This window comes from Marmota marmota, unplaced genomic scaffold, assembly GCF_001458135.2.
Source record: "Marmota marmota marmota unplaced genomic scaffold, marMar, whole genome shotgun sequence".
NCBI lineage: Eukaryota > Metazoa > Chordata > Mammalia > Rodentia > Sciuridae > Marmota > Marmota marmota.
The window spans coordinates 80,871,764-80,890,409 of record NW_026000026.1 but is presented as its reverse complement, the minus strand read 5'-3'; the positions used below and the strand labels follow the sequence as shown (position 1 = coordinate 80,890,409).

Genomic DNA, 18,646 nt, shown 5'->3' with positions numbered 1-18,646 from the left:
TAACCCAGGTGAGAGCGTGCCAGCTCCTCAGGCTGAGAGCTCACCAGCACAGAGCTCCTGTCACCTAAGAGAGTCTTGGCTTTTACACAGACATGAGAAAAAGGACAGAAGCTGCAAGGGCCACCCTGACCCGACAAGTCTCAACACATAAAAAAAGGACTGAAATCATACAAAATCTGTTCTCCAACCACAGTGCGATCAAATTAGAAATCAACAACAGAAAGAAACCTGGGTAATCCCAGATATTTGGAAATTCAACAACCCACTTCTAAATAACCCATGGTTCAAAGAATAAAAATAAAACGCCCACCTCATGGTACAGGTGGGAGGCTCAAATGGGAAGACAAATACTTAAGCGATCTATACAATGAAACCCGGAGGCACTGGATCTGCAACGTGTCTGCATCTAGGAGGAAGGGGAGGAGCCTGCTGGCCCTGGAAGGGGCCCCTGCAGAGCCTGAAACCATGGTGGAGGAATCCCGGGACCTTGGGTGCCATAAGTCAACAGTAAGCAGGGGACAAAAAGATTAAATAAATGTATCTGGTACAGAGAAAGAAGAAATGACTAATATCTGAGTGATTATTGAAAAACACCAAGAGCGACAATGAAAAATAATAAAAGTGAGGGTGGTAGAGGGGGTAGGGACTCTTTACTGCTCCCCACTCTTCGGGGCAGGGAGGCCACACTGAATTCTGCTGCACATCAGCCTGGCCACCTGCACATAACCCAGGTGAGAACTTGCCAGATGCAGGGGCTCTGCTGGGTGCAGCAGGTGAGATCCACCCCCTCTCACCCATCCGGGAGAGCTGGTGGCAACACACAGTAGTCCAATGAGAGCCCCCACAGACTAAACACGTGCTAGGACAGGAGCTGGAACTTGAACCAGGCAGTGTGGCTCCAAACCCTTGCCATCTACCCCTGCCACCAGACAGATGTGCAGTACCCAAGCCAGGTGTGCTCCCCTAACCCCCCATCTGGTCTTTGAACAGGCTGCTTTCTCTGTCCGGAATCCTCTACCCGACACTTCAAGGGCGACTTCTAGCCCCTGGCTTAGATGCCATTTCTGAAAACCCCCGGATCTGACTTCCTTACTCTGCTAGTCCAGGCACACATCCTCTACTGTAACCTTGCCTCACCCTGCTGGAAGGATGCGTGCCTATGTATGTCCACACCCTGCTGGTGGGGGGGACCTCTATGAGGGCCAGGGCCTCAGCAACCCCAGCCCAGGAACGCTCCTGGCAGGGTGGGTACTTGACAAAGCACGTGGAAAGCATTGGAACCTATGGGAGCTCACAGGGCCACAGAGACCCTGGAGTTCTGCTGGGCAGAGAAGCTATGGAGAGCCTGGTGGGGAGCAGAACTGGTGGAGGCCATCCTGGGGCTACTGCGAGAAGCGAGCAAGAGTGGCCCCAGGCAAGCCCACCCTCAGACCTGGCCTGGGCCTAGCGCGGGTGGTGCCACTGGCTCCTCCTAGGCCTCACCGGTGCTGGAGTGGCAGCCTCCTCGTCACTGTTGGACTCTTCCTCACTGCTCTCAGAGTCTTCAGAATCCTGAGCTCTAACCTGGGAAACTGAAGGCCCTGTCTTCCGAGGGGGCGCTGGGGCAGTTCCTTGCCCGGAGGGCCCTTTGGTGGGTACCAAGGCAGCTCTCGCTTGGAGGCCTTTCCCCACAGACTTCACCTGGAATGAAGGAAGGAAGAGGGGTCTCGCAGGAGCCCAGAGAGCACCACGGGGCCAGCCCTGAGCTGGCAAGCCTACACGGGTCTCACCTGTGCCACGGCTGCTGGACAAGCAGACTCCCCCTCCTCCTCTTCACTGCTCGAAGAGGAATCCTCCTCTGGCTTCTGGGTACTCCAGGCCACAGCTGGGGATGGGGAAGAAGTCATGGTTCCTGCTTTCCAGGGAGCTGGGGTGCCCACGTGCACTGGGGGGATCTTGGAAGATGCAGGGGTAATGGGAGTGCCTTTCTTGGGGGAAGCCTTAGTCTGAGGAGTTTTCAAAGCTGGTTTTGCCTGTGGGGACAATGATAATAAAGATAAATTAGAGAAGGTTCCTGGATTCTGAGGTACAGCCCCATTGCTGTTCCCCCAACAGCCAGAACCCATATGCCGACTTGCAGGGCTGGAGGTCAGGGCGCTCCAGTCAGGATGAATAGCTGCCTCAGCACCCAGCCTCACCTGGGCTGGAGTCACAGCTGCCGATGCCTCTTCCTCACTATCAGAAGATGTCTCGCTGCTCTCGGAGTCTTCCTTGGACCTTTCAGCCTTGGCCTGGCTGACCCCAGGCCCTGCCTTCTGTGGGGGCGCTGGGGCAGCTACTTTCCCCAAGTGTCCCTTGGCAGAACCCGAGGCAGGTCTGACCTGGGCGGTTTTCCCAGAGAGCTTGGCCTGAGTGAGACACATGGGATCAGGAGAGGGAGCCCAAGGGGTGACGTGTGCAAAGACAAAGACTGAGACAGCAAGCAGAGTCGCAGCAGAGGGGACAGGGGATGGCAGGCCATGCAGGCTCCCACACTGAGAATGGAAGGGCCTGGCAGAAGGACCTCACCTGGGCCAAGGTCGCTGGTGGGGCTTCCTCCTCACTGTCCGACTCCTCATTGCTGCTCTCCGAAGCCTTTTCCACCTCCTTCACCTGGGCTGCAGGGACTACCGGGCTTATGCCCTTCCCTAGAGGTCCCTGAACCACAGTCGAGGCAGGTTTCATCTGGAGATTTTTCCCCAGGGACTTTGCCTGGGAGTGGCAAAGGACAAGATCAGGGAAAGGTGCTCTGAGGGGGATGCACCAGTCCACAGGAGACATTCCTAAGCAGGGTGTCCTTCAGCCTCACCTGAGTAGGGTTCACGGTTAGGGTCATGGCTACTGGTGCCCTCTCACTGTCCGAGTCCTCACTGCTGCTGTCCGAGTCCTCCTCTGGCTTCCCTGCCGAAGCCTGGATGGCAGCAGGCCCTGTTTTCCCAGGAGGCACTGGAGGGGCCCCTTTCCTGGGAGACTCCTTGGCAGGGGTTGAGACAGCCCTGACCTGAGGACTCTTCTCTGAGGGCTTTGCCTGCAGTGAGACAGTGGTGGGGACAGTCAGGGTGTGGGTGTGTACACGGAAGAACTGACAGGCCAGTGACACCACAGGGCAAGAAGGTAAGTGGCTGGAGCCCAGCACAGGGTAGGAGAATAAGTCCCTGGAGACCTTCGGGAGAGCCCATATTGCCAGGTGTCCCTCCTCGGCTGTACCTGAAGCAGGGCAGTGGCGGCTGGGTTGTCCTCCTCGCTTTCAGACTCCTCCTCACTGCTGCTCTCCGACTCCTCCTTCGGTTTCCCCACCTTAGTCTGGGTAGCAACAGGCCCTGCCTTCCCTGGGGGTACCGTAGTGGCCCCTTTCCCGGGGATCCCCTTGGCAGAGGCTGGGGCAGCTCTAGCCTGGAGGGTTTTCTCAGTGGCCTTTACCTAGTGAACGAGATGAGGCAGGTGACTCTCCCTCTGGCGATGCCTTTAGGCCAAAGCCCAGAGGCCCCAGTGGTTGCTGAGACCCCCAGCCTGCCTCCCCACCCGTGGCTCCTCTTCCTTTGCTCTTCTCTCTGCTCTCTGGCTCTGTGTTGCCTGGTGGCTTTTCTGTCTCCCCCTAAAATGTCCAGGCCACGCAGCCCTGGGTCACCCTCCCCCCCACCCCTGAAAATAGGTGGCTCCGATCTTCTAAGAACCAGTTATTCCAGGTGGCCTTTGTTTGGATCACTTCCTTTCAATTTTTTGAACCAACAAGGAGAATGTAGTTTCTGTAAAAAAGACACACCTGGGCTCCTTCTGAAAAGTGGACAGCCATGTGGTCCTCACTAGTCTTTGGGCACAGGGGAAGGGCCCTGAGCTGGGGAGCAGCAGCAGGCACACTCAGACCGGTCTCTTCCTACTCCTAATCCCACCTGGAGGCCTGGGCACAGGCTCTGCTTCCTGCCTAGAATGACCTTCCTTCCTGAAGATGTCCTTCTTCAAGCTAGGCCTTGACTCAGATCTCTCTTCCTGGGAGCCACTTAATTTGATTTTGTCATTTCTATGTACCCTGACTTACTTTCCTTTCTTTTCAGAGTTGGGGACTGAACCCAGGGTTTTGCCTGCAAGGCAGTCTCTTAGCTTCAGCCTCCTTTCATATTCCCTAGCATCTAACATAACTTGCTCTCCTGTCTTCCTCTTGCTCTGATTCCAAGGGCTTTGCAAACCCTCTACCTTGCCCCTGGGATGTGTCCAGAGCCTTGGGGGCTGCAGATCTGGCCATTCCTTAGGGGAAAGGTCCCAGCAGCAGAGGAAGGTACCTGGATTCCGTTAGCTAACATGGTATTTGTCTACTCAGAGTCTGGGCTGACCTGAGCCAGCGGACAAGGTAATTGAAAAGGTCTCAAGACCGTTCTTGGACTGGGGTTATGGCTCAGCGGTAGAGCCTTGCACATGTGAGACCCTGGGTTCGATCCTCAGCACCACATAAAAATATATGAATAAAATAAAGATATTATGTCCAACTAGTCTATAAATATTAAAAAAAAAAAAAAGTTCTTAGCAGGACTAGCTAAATTGAGGACAACAGCCCATTTCCAGACAGGGAAACTGAGGCAAGTGGTGTGGTCACTGGCAGAATTAGGATGTAGGACCCACTCTCCGGGAACTAGCTATTCTAGGGTGCTGCATGGGCCAGAAGGGCAATGTCCACAGGTGCTGAAGCCTGCTACCCAGCTGTCCTGATCATCAACTCAAACACACTGCTCTCTTCCCTCTCCCCAGCTCCACATAGGTCTTCTCTGGCAGAGGCACTCATCACCCGGTGGCTCTGCCAGAAACTGGGGGCCATGGGCATCAGGGCCTCACCTGGTTGTGTATCCCTGCAGGGACCTCTTCATCACTCTCAGATGACTCCTCGCTGCTCTCCAACTCCTCTTTTGGCTTCTTGGCCCCCTGGGCTGGAGTCAGGGCACTTTCTCTGACCTGGAGTGTCACATCCCCCATCTTCCCAGGCCTTGGGGCCGCCCTTTTTGCTGGAGACTCCTTGGGGGCAGCAGGTGAGACTTTGACCTGGGCTGGTTTTCCAGAGGTTTCCACCTGGAACACACAGAATCCTCTGGTGATGCCAAAGCTCAGAGGCTGAGGAAATACATAATAACCATTTCATTTCCCCTTAGGTGCAGAAGGTGCTTCATTTGAATTTCAAACAGCTCCTTGAGGCAGATATTATCTTTACTCCCATTTTTCAGATAGATACAAATCACTCAAGGTCAATACAAAGGCCTTGGATGGAATCCCATCTGGAGGGGTCTTTCCTGGTTGGTGTCCAACCAGGGCAAACTCTCAAGCACCACGCTTGTCCTGCACATGGCATGCGTAGGGTCCAGCTTGGAGAGGGGCAGCCAGCCTCTCAGGAGAGCTGATCTTCGTCAGCCCCTTAATCTAATGTTGCTGATAACAGGGTCTTGCTGAGGGCCAGGATCTGAATGCTAGTCTTGCCACTGGCTTACAGCTGGGGCACATTCCTTCTGTGAGCTTAAAAATTCTAATTTCTAAAATTCTGATATAAATTTTTTTGGGGATTGAATCCAGGAACCTTAACCACTGAGCCACATCCCCAGCCCTTTTAAAAATATTTTATTTAGAGACAGGGTCTTGCTGAGTTGTTTAGGACCTCACTAAGTTGCCAAGGCTGACCTTGAACTTATGATCCTCAGTCTGCCTCCCAAGCTGCTGGGATTACAGGAGTGCCCCCACTATGCTCTGAATGAATGAATGACCCCACCTGACCCTGGGTCATTCATGTCCTCAGTCATTCATGTCCTCAGTCTCAAACTCTGCCTCACTGCCACTGAGTTCTGCACTGGTCCTGGACCACTTAGGCTGCCTGCCTCAGCACTGGTTTGCCAGCAGTAGCAGTCCCCTTTCCCTTGACCAACCTGGGGTGATGGGACCAGGAGCATCCTTATAGCTGACTACATCTAGGGCCTGGAGAGGATGGAAGTTGGGGTCAGGCCTGGGGCTGATGGGAGTGGCCTCAATCCCCCTAACTCCTGCTGGTCCTCCCTCTAAAACAGCTTTCAAACTAGACACCTTGATCCCAGTCATTAGCATCCTCAGCTATTGTTATTCCAACAGCTCCCCAGCTTGTCTATACAAAGGGCCCACCTGGAACCCTTGGCTGTCTTGCTGTGAGAGCAGACATAACTCAGGCCACCTTAACCTCTGTTCCCAAAACACTGCAATGGACTCTCATAGTCCCTGCAATAAAACCCAAACTCCCATGGTGGTCTTCCAGGTCACATAGTGGATCTGGCCTGCCAACCTGTGAGTGACCGCATCTTGTAACATTCTGGCCCCCACTCACAAAGCTGCAGGTCAACATTCTTTAAAGCATGAGCTTTCTCTGCCTCCATCTCTGCATGTGCTGCCCTCCTGCCCATGTTTATTCATCAGGGTCAGGTTCCTGCTTCTGCCCTCATGACTCTCCACTTCCCCTTCAAGTAACTGATGGATCCCATTATGCCTAAACATCTGGGAACCTTCTCTTTCCTGATGGAGGCATGCTCACCAGGTGTTCCCAAGGCCTGACACTTAGTATATAGGGAATGACCTCTGAGGACTTCTCCCAGGTCAAAGTTCAGAGAAGAGACAAGGCCACAGAGTCCTGCCCTAGGTGGGCATTCACCAGTGGTCTGGAATACTCTCAGCAGCCTCACCCATGGCCACACATGACAGCGACACTCCTGCCCAGGGGCCTTGGTCCTACCTTTCTTCTTGTTTGGAATATGCCCCCCTCCCTTCCACTGTGCTCCAAGGCCACATCTCTCAGGAAGCTCACCCCATCTCCTTCCCTCACCCTAGTTACCTGACCCCTGAGCTGTGATCAATACTGGGATCCCTGTAATCCCCATGCACCAAAAAGCCTTGCCAGGTCCTGGCCCAGTTGTTGCACTGATCTGGGCCCATTGGTATTTGAAGTCCCAGTCAGGCCCCTGGGAAGGTCAGAGGCTTGGAGAGGGTGACTCCTGTGGATGAGTAGCAATTACCTCCATATCTGTCTCATCGCTGGAGCTGGAGGTGTCCTCACTGGAGCTGTCAGCTGGACCGGCTGACACTGTCCCTGAGGGAGGAACATAGAGATGAACATCATCTGTCTACTCGCCTGACCCTCCCCCGCACTGCCCCCATGCTGGCTGCTAAGCACTGATTAGTTCCTCATCTGCACAAAAATCTCTCCTCTTCTGAAATGGGAACCATCATTAACTGTTTTCCTGCACAGTTATGGTAAGGGCCAGAACAGGACCCCACAAACATGCACCAGCACCTGAGAGTTCGTGCATCTCCCTTCACCACGATGCCCTCAGAGGCAGGAAGGGCAAATACCCACTTTACTTAAGAAACAGTCAAACCCAGGCCTTTCTGTTGAGTCGCCAATCCACCAGAGTGATAAAACAAAAAATGCTCTGACCACCACCCAGGTTGCTTGGATGTTTACAGAAAGCGACAGTGACATCCTCCAGCTAATCTACGCTTGCTATCATGGAGACAAACCTTTGAATTCCAAATGTCCCAGAGCTTTAACAAAGCAGTGCCCAGGCTGGTCTCCCAGCCCAAACCTGGTGCTGGGCTACTAGAGGTGGGGATTCTCACCAGGCTTGGCAGCGGCTCTGTGGCCTGGGACACTGCTCTCCTCCTCTGTTTCTGAGACCAAGGTGGTATTTGCTGAGGGCTCTGTTGACTTCTTGGGTGACTTTCCAGAGAGGAGATGGACCACTGCCTTTGCCGAGGGAGGATGTGGCACAGAGTTCACAGTCTTGCCCGCTTTCTTGGTCTTTGCCTACAGAGAACAAGAAGGTCAGGAACACCTGGTATGGGAGGCAGGATGTGTGAGCGTAGCCCGCCTGCTACTGAACCTACCACTGCCACTTCTGAAGTGCGCAAGTTCAAGCAAACTGTCCCCTACCCATGGCCTTTACTTCTTCTTTCCTGCAGTTGGGCCGAAATTGCCTTCCCCGGGGCACTGAAAGAATTGCAGTACAATCCTGGGGCCACAAGGGTTCCTTGTCAAGTGGTAAGCAGCGGTTTGGTACAAATGTTATAATAATTTCACAATTACTTTTACATATTGTTGCTACTGTTCCAATTTCAGGAACATAACCCTTTATAGGTCTATAACCGCACTTTATGGGTTATCAGAAAATGATATCCGACTTTCTAAGCAGTTTCTGATTTAACCCCAACTTTTAGACATAGGGGACTGTTCCCTATTGGACACTTCAACTCCCACAGGCACAGTGTGGAAAGCGGTCCACTCACCTTGGCCTTCTCTTTCATGCTTGATGGCAAATGCGCCCCCACAGCAGAGACATTGGTAGATGCAAGTCTAGGGGCTGCAAGACACAAACACCACACCGCTGGATGAGCCAGATGGGCCTCCCCTCGAAGAATGGGAGGCGGGTTTCATCTCAACTAACAACTCAGTTGCTACTGACTGCCTGGGGCTGCTGCGAGAAGTTGACGCTTGACTTCAAAAGTGGGAAAGAGCTACGATCCATTAGCCATGTCTATCAAGGAACATGGAAGCTCTGTATCCACATCCTGAGGCTCTCCCAGCTCCCCTGTGGCACGAAACAGCAAGGCCCCAGAAGGAAAAGACTGGCTCATGTCCCTGCCACCCACTACTACAAGCACTGCACAACTCTGGTGGGTAACATTCACACAGGCCACCATACTACAGGCCTGAAAGTCGCCTGCATGAAGCAGCAGTGGGGGCTGGGAATGCAGTTTTGTCAGGGGGCACTTACCTAGCATTCTCGAGGCCCTGGGGTTCCACCCCAGCTTCCCTGCAGCCCCCCACCACACATCCAGGAAAAGAAAAAAGGCACAATAGACAGACGGTCAGCCCTGGGTCCATAGGGAAAGCTACTTGGAATTCAAATGTCTTTTTAATGGAGAAGTGGCTGAACCATGAGACATAGGCCCAGTCAGATGTTGAGATTTATAGATTCTTAGTGCTTTGAACAAAGGTATAGCCTCCTCAGATCTCAGACAGGAAAAGATTTCTAAGTTATTAAAAAGAATGTTACTGAGATGAATGAATGCATGATCTAATTCTTTTTCTGGCACTTAGTCCCATCTCTCTCCTTTCTGTAATGATGGAACATTTTAAACATATTCATAAGTACAGGGGAAGGATACTGAACCACCCAGCTCCAACCATTATCAGCTTGTAGCCAATCTTATTTCATCTTCTGTCTCATCCGCTCTTCCCCATCATGCCTTGTTTTGAAGAAAATGCCAGACATTCTGTCATGTTGCCCACAAATACTTCAACTTATTTTCCTCAATGAGGACTCTTTTAAAAAGTATAATTACAATTCCATTATCACAGCTTTAAAAATTGCACAGCCAAGCCAGGCACTGTGGCACATGCCTGTAATCCCAGCAGCTCGGGAGGCTGAAGCAGGAAGATTGCAAGTTCAAAGTTAGCTTCAGCAATTTAGAGAGACTCTTGTCTCTAAATAAAATATATAAAAAAGGGCTGGGGATGTGGCTTAGTGGTTAAGCGCCCCAGGGTTCAATCCCCAGCACACACACAAAAATTGCATAACCAGTCACTTTGAAATTTGACCATTTCTGTTTGGTGTATAGGTGTGCACATATGCATGTAAGGATGGATATTTGTTTGACCTTGCATGCAAGACAGGAAGTTTTACAGGCCACCCACCAATAGACACACGCAAGGAATGAAAGGAAGCAGGGGAGGAGAACAGGAAACCTTCCAGTTTTCTTCTGTATAGTTTGTCTAGTTCAAAGTGAACTTGTTTTGCATTTATAATTTAAGAAGATTAAGCAAGACATAAAATATATATCCAGTGTGATCTCAAACATCTTTCAAAGTAGGCTCAGGAAAAATAAATGAAAGAATAATTTGCTGAATTATAGGTAGCAAGAATATGAGTGATTTTTTTTCCTTTTCTTTTTCAAAGAACCTTCTCAATATTATACCCCTCCTCCTCTGTACTGAGGGTTGCCAGGCAAGTGCTCTACTATTGAGCTATATATCCCCAGTCCATTTTTTTTTTTATAAATTCTGAGACAGGGTCTTACCCAGGCTAGCCCTGAACTTGTGATCCTCCTACCTCAGCCTCCTGAAGAATATAATGAATACTTTATAATGAATCTTGCATTTCTTTTACAATCAAAAATTATATTTAAAAAGTCAAGAAACTGAAAAAAAAATTAAGGAACTGTCTTTTATGTAAGCAAAAAAAAAGGCAACACAATGCCTAGGAGACAGGTTATGGCTGCTGCTAAGAAAGCACAGGGAGGCTTGAAGTGAGAAGGGCAACAGCGACCTTCACAGATCACTCTATGCTCGGAAATCATTGCCTGGCACAGCCCTTAGCACCAATGTGCACACTGCCAAAATGAGGGGGGACAAGCACTCCTGAAGCAGCGCCCAGGGCCACACAGAGTAGAGGGGTCTGTTAGCAGCCTTCTAAAGCATTTCCAGCAGCGCTTCTGAAAATGTGGTCTTCTTTCCACCCCATCAGAATCACTTCAGAGCTTGTAAAAATGCAGCTTCCTGGGTCCCTCTGAAGGACTATGTGCTGCACGGACCCACCTGGGTTTTTGGGTTTACCCTTGGATCCCCAAGATTGGGGACACAACATTTGGCACAGCTAAAAGGCTCAAACAGATCTGTGATGGCTTCCCAATCTCCCCACTAAAAGGTTCTGTCTTCCCAGGGCTCACACTAGGGGAGAAACTGGAGGAAGGCTTCACCCCGGAGCAATCTGCTATCCCACTGGCCCTTCCCTATGGTACAGGCCCCCAGCTGGACCCCCACCGGCACCAGGGATGGGGACCCGACTGGGAGGCCCAAGTCCCCTAGCAGCACCCCACACGCAGGGCTCTTACTGGCTTTGACAGTTTCAGCTTCTGCCTCATCCTCCTCCTCTTCCGAGCTCTCTGAACTACTGACAGGGTCTGACACTCGGGTCTTCTTGGCTTGCAGGGCTGCATCTTTCTCTGCCTTCCGCTTCCGGCCAAGCTCCGAAGTCCTGCAGGACAAGGATGATTGGCTATACCAACTGGATGACAGCACACCTCCATAAGATTTGGGAAGAGAGTCCTTACCACATCCTCCTGGCCCTCAAAGGAAATGTGTACAGGGTTTAAACAACGATGAGAACACAGCGTAGATACAATTTGTGTTCTGCCTTTTCACTCCTTTTGTAAAGTGCCTTTCCAGTTCTCAGTCAGTCTTGAAAATAACCATGAATGATCAGTAATGTCACAGAACAGAAGCAGCTGTCAGTGACAGGTGCTGTCCCATGTAGGCACTTTGCAGAACTAGCAGCACTCCTCCACTGCAAGCACTTAATGCACGAGCTGTTACCTCTTCTTGAACCAGGGTCCTTGTCCCTCCTACCTGAGCTCTAATCCAGCCTCCTCAGAGCAGCCTGCACTGATGTCCCCTCCCCTGAGGCATTCTCTGCCCTGTCATCCTATTTCTGAGTACCTTTCTCTATCTTCCATGATCTTACTTGCTTCTGGCCTGACCCCCTCAACTACACAGAAAGGGCTGGGGGTGTGGGAAGACTGGCAGCTCACTAGAGTCCCCTCAGTGCCTTGCACACTGACTTGTCCAGGTCGAGGAGTAAGTTTGGAGCACTGATAGAAGAAGCACCCAGATGCCTGAGTCTCCTGAACTTTCAGGTTATCACCTCTTTTGACCCACGTTCCCACCTCCAGGGAGTCTACCTATGCCCCATGTCTTCCAGCTGGGGTGGACACTGCTCTGCCAGTTCGAGATGTGTGGCACAGGTCCCTTTTTTTCCCAGGGGGAGCACTTGTCAGGAATCTCCTGCTAAGAGGCTTCATTGACTACATTTATCCACTTGTTCTGCCTCTCTCCTCCCAACAGAACGTGAGTTCTGAAACACTAAGGAGTTTCTCTGGTTTGTTCCCTATTACATCAATAGTGCCTGGCTTATAGTGGGTGTCCAATAAGCACCAAGGCAGGCGGGGACCCCTCCAATTGTCAGCTTTAGCACTTTACTAAGGACTATTGGATTTAATCCTCAAATTGCAATGAGATAATTATGTTTTCATTTTACACATGAAGACAGACTCAGGGAGGGCAGAAACTTGCTCAAGGCCAAACGGCTGGTGGATGGGTTTGGAATTTGCAGGGAATCATTGGGCTAGTTTGCCTAAAGGGCAGGAGTCTTAGTAGTACTCCTCACCCATAGAGGGGCCCAGGACAGGGAAGGGCTTACAGCTGCTCACTGATGTGGTGTTCTAGGGAAGGAAGTCCTATCAGCAACACCCACACACCTGGCTAAGAAAAACAGGGTGAGGAAGTATGGGGTGTGTCCTGAGCTCTGAGCTCAATTTAGCAGCAGAGGGGAACCAAGACCTGAGGGCAGGCAGGGTTTTCAATGACCTTAGCTCTTCCTGGGAGGCTGGGATTTCTCTCAGACCATTCCTGCCTTTGCTCACACACCTCTGAGGATAGGAAGCTCACTAGTCTCTCTATCACTTAATTTTTGGACTTCCCGGATATTCAAGTGTTTGTTTTCAGAAATGAAACCTATCTTCTTCCCGCACAGGTATACATGTGGGACCACTATACCCACTCCCTTTGTCCTCAAAGATGTGCAGACAATGGTTCCTCAGTTCTCTCCTAATACTCCTATCATTCCTCATGGGACTGTCATAGCACCCCTCTCCCCAGTCAGCCATGGTCAGGCCAGTGTTAGGGACAGAACACAACCATCCCCTCCTCCACTCATTTTTTTTTTTTGTACCAGGGATTGAATCCAGGGGTGCTTAATCACTGGCCTCTTCCCTAGCCCTTTTTCTTATTTTGTTTTGAGATAGGGTCTTCCTGAGTTACTTAAGTCTTTTCAAAGTTGCTGAGGCTGGCTTTGAACTCATGATCCTCTTACCTCAGTCTCCTGAGCTGCTGAGTACTGGAGATTAAACCCAGGGGTGCTCTACCACTGAGCTATATCCCCAGCCCCTTTTATTTCATTTTGAGACATGGTCTTGCTAAGTTGCTGAGGCTGGCCTCTAACTTACGATCCTCTGGCCTCAGACTCCTGTTGTTGAACTTACAAGTACAAGTCATTGTGCCTGGCGCAATAGATGTTTGTTGACCTGTACACAGTGGTGCATGCCTGTAATCCCAGCAGCTTAGGAGGCTGAGGCAGAAGGCTTGTAAATTCCAGGCCAGCCTCAGCAACTTAGAGAGGCCCTGAACAACTTAGTGAGACACTCCTCTAAATAAATAAATAAACAAATAAAAATAAAGGCTGGGGATGTGGTTAAGTGTCAATGGATTCAATCCCCAGTACCAAAAAAATAAAAAACAACAAACAAACAAAAAAACTTTGTTGATCAAGTGGATAACAAACTTGTGAGACATCTTGTTCTTAACAGATTAAAGCTCTTACTTAATGCCCACCCCACTAGTGGCCAGATACCCACACATGTGATATGATCTGGCTTCCTGGGAGCAATTAACAGTGTCCACAGTGAGCTGTCTTAGACAAGATTAATAACCTTGTTTATTCCAAAATGATAGCTTGGAGGTATCCCTATTTAAACCTCTAGCTCCACAAAACTTACAGTTGCCAGTGTGTATAGATGTCCAGAAGTGTGAAAGGCTGAACCGGGAATTTTTTCTACAGAGAAGAAAAAAGAGACCCACAATTATCCCCTGACACAGTAAGGATTCTCCCTGGGCTGAAATATCCTCTCCTTGACCTTAGGGCTTACATAGACAGGTGATTCAGACATTTGTCCTTTGCCCTAGGACAAATGTCTGTTTGGCCTTGCCAATCTTCCAGAGATGAGAAGTGCAAGTAATTCCAGTGGGAAACCTTTTTGATACAATGTGATGGTAAGAGGCACCTTTGTGAGGCTAAAGCTAAACTATTCCAAGCTAGCATTTATTCAGCCTCCCTGGTACTAGCCACTTTTAGATGCCACAAGACAGGGTTTTTCCTGCCCCTGACCTTTTAGAAGGCCTTCAAAGGCCTAGCCAGTCAACTCCCAAAGCACAAACCACAGCCCAGAAACTCAGGCATCCACTGGGCATGAGTGTAGCCCACTGGTCTGCTGGGAAGAGACTGAGCCCATGTGGTACTGGGTTCTGGAAGAAGAAGAGGGAAGCAGGTAGAATCTAAACCCTTGGAACAAAGGCCAGAGGGTCTGCTTTCTCTGTGAATGTCAAGAACCCAAACTGTCATGTGTTCCAAGGAGGGTGAACAAGCAATGAGACAAGGACACAAGAGTATCAGCAATCTGAACAGAGTGGCCAAGAGGCACACCTGAGTCGGGCAGAACTCTTCAGTTAGCTGGATACACTATTTCTTCAAATTTCAGAATCCTTCTTTAACATGGGGATAATAAAACTCACCATCTAGGAAGGTATCAGGTATGAAGGGGACAACAGGTGCTGGCACAGCACAGCGAGCTGGTAACCCTGATATTCAAGGATCAGCCTCACTCTGCTCCCCCTGCCTCCTAGCTCTAGGCACAGTAGCTTCCTCACTGCCCTCAAGTGTCAGGTAAATAGCCCCCAGTAGAGCTTTGCCTACTGGGAGAGTGCTCTCTTTCCCCTGCTAACTACATTGTTCACTCCTTCATTTTCTTTAGTTGTCTGCCCCAAGTGCCACCTTCTCAATGAGGTTTTCCTGATTGTGCGACTTATAGTGGAACCCTGACATTTCTTATGCCCCTTGGCTGCCTCGTTGTGATAGCCAGCACCTACCATCAGCTGGATACACTACACCATAAGCGTCTGTTTTGTTTTTGTCACTATCTGTTCCTGCTAGAACATATGTTTCATAAGGGCTGGATACTTTTGCTTAGGCACATACTCCAATGAAGATGGTACTGTATTTTGCTTCTCTTATCTGGTAAGTAATATAACCAGAGTAAGAAGGGCAAATGAGGTCCAGGGAGGGTTGGGAAAATCACAAATAATGTCTTAGGCCCATCACCCTTTGGTCCCTCCAGGAGGTCCAGCAAGCAAGCATTAGGACCAGAGATTTTACTGTAACCAAAGTGATGTTGACCCATCAGGTCAATATCCCTCTCATCAGTTTAAAATTCTCCAACAATTTACTCTTCAGGTGAAGACCAAAGTGTCTATGAACAGCTCCAGCCAATCTATGCCCCCATCCCCTGGAGACAGGATTTCATACACAGGCCACAGCTGATTTTCCAGAGGCCAAGGCATCTGCAAATTCCTACCCTCCCTGCCACACACACAGGGCATTTGCTCCTTTGCCTGGAATACCCACCTCTCTTCCTTCAGCTCAAGTTAACTGCCACTTCCTCAGGGAAGCAGTCCTGGATATTCCTAACAAGGCACTCTGCAATCCCGGTTTTAGCACGGTATCTCTTATTCTTACTACCTAGTGTTAAGTGCAGTTACTTTTGTGATTCTTTGATTGGTCTCCTGTGCCAGACTGCAAGCTCCAGGAGGTCGGGGAAACGTGTTCACCACTCTATCTTCTGAGCACAAGATTAAATTGCCCAATGAATGAAGTGAGAAATGACTGCACCAGGAGTTGGTGATCCAAAGTTGTCCGTCAGTGATCAGTACCCAGGATGGCCAAGGGCCTGAGTTCTAGAACAAGAGGTAAGGGCTCCCTCCTCTTGGTGCTTAACACGGGGCTGATCGCAATCCTTTCCGAGACCGGCACCAACCACCGCGCCCTAGGGGGGGCCGCGCGGAGCCACGTGGCCCAAGACTCGGGAAACTTAAAACCGCCGCTACCAGAAAGGGGGTGGAGGGAAAGGGCGCGGGAATTACAAAGTCCTGAGCGTGGGATCACACGTCCTGGCCCGCCCACTGCCCAGATGGGGAAACTGAGGCCCGAGTGGGTTGGAAGTCGCAGAGGGGAGACAGAGGCTACCTCTCTCCCACCCCTGGCCCTCGACCCCGAGCCCTGCAGGGACCCGCCGTCCACCAGGTCTCCCGGGGAGGAGGCGCGGACTGCTGCTCTAGATCTTGCACGCGGTCTCGAAAGCTCACCTGGCTGCTCTGCTCCTTCACTGCCCGCGCCGCGCGCACGTATCCGGCCTGCACCAGATGCTGGTAGATCAGGGGAAGCAGCTCCTGCCGCTTCCTGGCTTCAGCCATGCCCGCAACCCGGGCCAGCGGCTCACCTGCACGCCCCGCCCCCACGATCCCCGCCCGCCACTTCCCTCTTGCCCTTAGACCTCGCGCGTCCCACTTCCGGCTCCTCGTTCGTCCCCACCGCGCGGCGAGCCGGGAAGTGTAGTCTCACTCCCTGCAGTGACGGGTCCCGCTCCGGCAGGCCAGGGGGCGGAGACTTCCCGGGCAACAAGCCCTCCCATTGGTGAGGGGGCGTGTCAGGTCATGGACATACCCCCAGGGCCGGCCATTGTAGGAGTGACCCTCTTAATCCTTTAGGCTGCTTCTTGAAGAGATTTGCCCTCCATGGTAATTCTCTAGAGCCTGCGACAGGTTTGACTCCTCTCTGAATTCCCTAATCTACATCTCTGGCTGCACCCGAACTTCCAGTTATCTACTCATTCACTTCACACATTTTTTTTTAGGACCCATAAACTTGGCATGAATTGTCATTGGTTTATTCATTCAGTCATTCACTGATTGAACAAATCCTTGCTGAGCCCCATACTTTGGGCTAGCATCTGGCTAGGTGGGGGCATAAAAAGATGAATAAGATGTGGTGGTTGCCATTATAGCTCACGGTGCTAAAGACAGTTACCAAGCAGCTATACAGTTCAATGCCTGGTGTGTGCAGTCGGGACAGGCGCACCCCAGGGGAGGACGAAGGAGGGGCACTTAATCCCACAGAAACATCTAAACTAAGGCTCAAAGACAGTAGGAGTTTACTTTTTTATTTTTATTTTTTTGGTACTGAGGATGAAGCCAGAGACACTTTACCACTGGGCTACATCCCCAGCCTTCTTTATTTTTTTATTTTGATACATGGTCTCACTAAATTGCTTAGGGCCTCATTTAATTGCTGAGGCTCGCCAGGAACCCTCTCCCAGGGAGTCGCTGGGATTACAGGCATGCACCTTGCTGACAGGAATTTTTAGGTGCTGAGGAGAGACTGACACACCAGGCAGGGGACACAGCTTGAATTAGGACATGAGAAACAGCCTAGGTATAGTCTAGGAATCCCAAACAACCCTGTGCTGCTGGGCTGTACAGTAGGGAGGAGAGGAATCCCAGTTAGGACATCTAAGGATGCAGAAGTAGACAGATTTACAACACCCCCTCACCATGACCAATGCATGGAGGGTGGATTTTTGGAGAGCAAAACTAGATGTCAGGTTGTTGCAGTTGTTGAGGAGAGTTGGCAGGAAGAGGATAAGCTGGGTTAGGGAATATTTAAGACAATGGTTCTAAACTTTATGGACCCCTTGAGAATCTGATGACAGCTTGAATTACCCAGCCTTTGCTCTAGAAATGTTGGATATGTACAACATATAACACTTTCCACCCAAGTTCAGGAACCAGATAAGCAGACATCCAGACTTCCAAGGGTTAGGGACCACTGCCTAGGGGAAGAAAGAAACAGACAGGACCAGGTGACTGATTAGAGGTGGTGGGCAAGAAGAGGGAGAATAATCTACATTCACCATGGAGTGACTGACTGTCTACTGAGTACCTACTTTTGGAGATAAATTGTCTTTACTCCTACAGAACTCACAGTTGAATGGAGAAGACATGCTAAACAAATAGTCACATAATTCACTGTTACAAACAGCTGCTAAACACAGACAGGAAAAGGATGGCATTTTCTTATGTAGTACGGTGTTTGAAAGCTACACTGAAGTCACACAGCCTGGGTTCAAATTCTGGCTTTGCCTCTTATTAACTAAATGACCTTGGGAAAATTACATAACTTCTCTGGGTCTCTTTTTAAAAAAATATTTATTATCTTTTAGTTGTAGTTGGACACAATATCTTTATTTCATTTTTATGTGGTACTGAAGATCAAACCCAGGGCCTCACACGTCCCAGGAGAGCGCTCTACCGCTGAGCCACAATCCCAGCCCCTCTGTGCCTCTTTCTTTATTTGTGAAATGGAGATGATTATAATTTCCATCTCCTAGGGTTATTATGGGGTGGGTGGTAAATGAGATTTTTTTTTCTTTTCTCCCTTTCTCTTTTCTTTTTTACCATTTTGTTCTTGAGGTCCTGGGGATTGAACCCAGGGCCTTGGGCATGGTAGGCAAATGTTCTACTACTGAGTTACACTCCTAATCTTTTTAATTTTTCTTTTGTGATGAGGTCTCACTAAGTTGCCCAAGCTGGGCTTGAACTTGCCTCAACCTCAAAAGTAGCTGGAAATACTGGCATGGAGGGATAAATGAGTTCTAAGTAGAAGTACTTAGAAGATCTCCTGCACACACGCATATGTATATGTGTGTTCACTATTATTATCGAAGCATTTAACAGGAAGGAGGGATCTATATTTTCTTTTTTTATTATTTATTTATTGTTTTAGTTGTTGATGGACCTTTATTTTTTATTATTATTTTTTTAATGTTTATTTTTTAGTTTTAGGTGGACACAATATCTTTATTTTATTTTTATGTGGTGCCAAGGATCGAACCCAGTGCCTCATGCATGCTAGGC

General features: G+C 50.0%; 1 protein-coding gene across 3 annotated transcripts in view; it reads right to left on the bottom strand.

The window, feature by feature from the left end:
* Tcof1 (treacle ribosome biogenesis factor 1) overlaps positions 1–16,211 on the bottom strand; it is a 35,544-nt gene extending 19,333 nt beyond the window's left edge. Inside the window, exons 1-13 of one of the 3 annotated variants that reach the window (XM_015486197.2) lie at positions 16,040–16,211; positions 13,621–13,676; positions 10,903–11,045; positions 8,296–8,369; positions 7,630–7,816; positions 7,026–7,099; positions 4,843–5,073; positions 3,226–3,438; positions 2,828–3,046; positions 2,548–2,730; positions 2,178–2,387; positions 1,770–2,012; positions 1,483–1,680 (exon numbers count right to left, since the gene is read on the bottom strand). In XM_015486197.2, the coding sequence (XP_015341683.2) occupies positions 1,483–1,680; positions 1,770–2,012; positions 2,178–2,387; positions 2,548–2,730; positions 2,828–3,046; positions 3,226–3,438; positions 4,843–5,073; positions 7,026–7,099; positions 7,630–7,816; positions 8,296–8,369; positions 10,903–11,045; positions 13,621–13,676; positions 16,040–16,147 (2,139 nt within the window). In that variant the 5' untranslated portion in view covers positions 16,148–16,211. The remainder of the gene's footprint in view (positions 1–1,482; positions 1,681–1,769; positions 2,013–2,177; positions 2,388–2,547; positions 2,731–2,827; positions 3,047–3,225; positions 3,439–4,842; positions 5,074–7,025; positions 7,100–7,629; positions 7,817–8,295; positions 8,370–10,902; positions 11,046–13,620; positions 13,677–16,039) is intronic. The other 2 variants (XM_015486206.2, XM_048811800.1) reach the window with 2 other exon arrangements.
* Between the last annotated feature and the right edge of the window lie 2,435 nt (positions 16,212–18,646).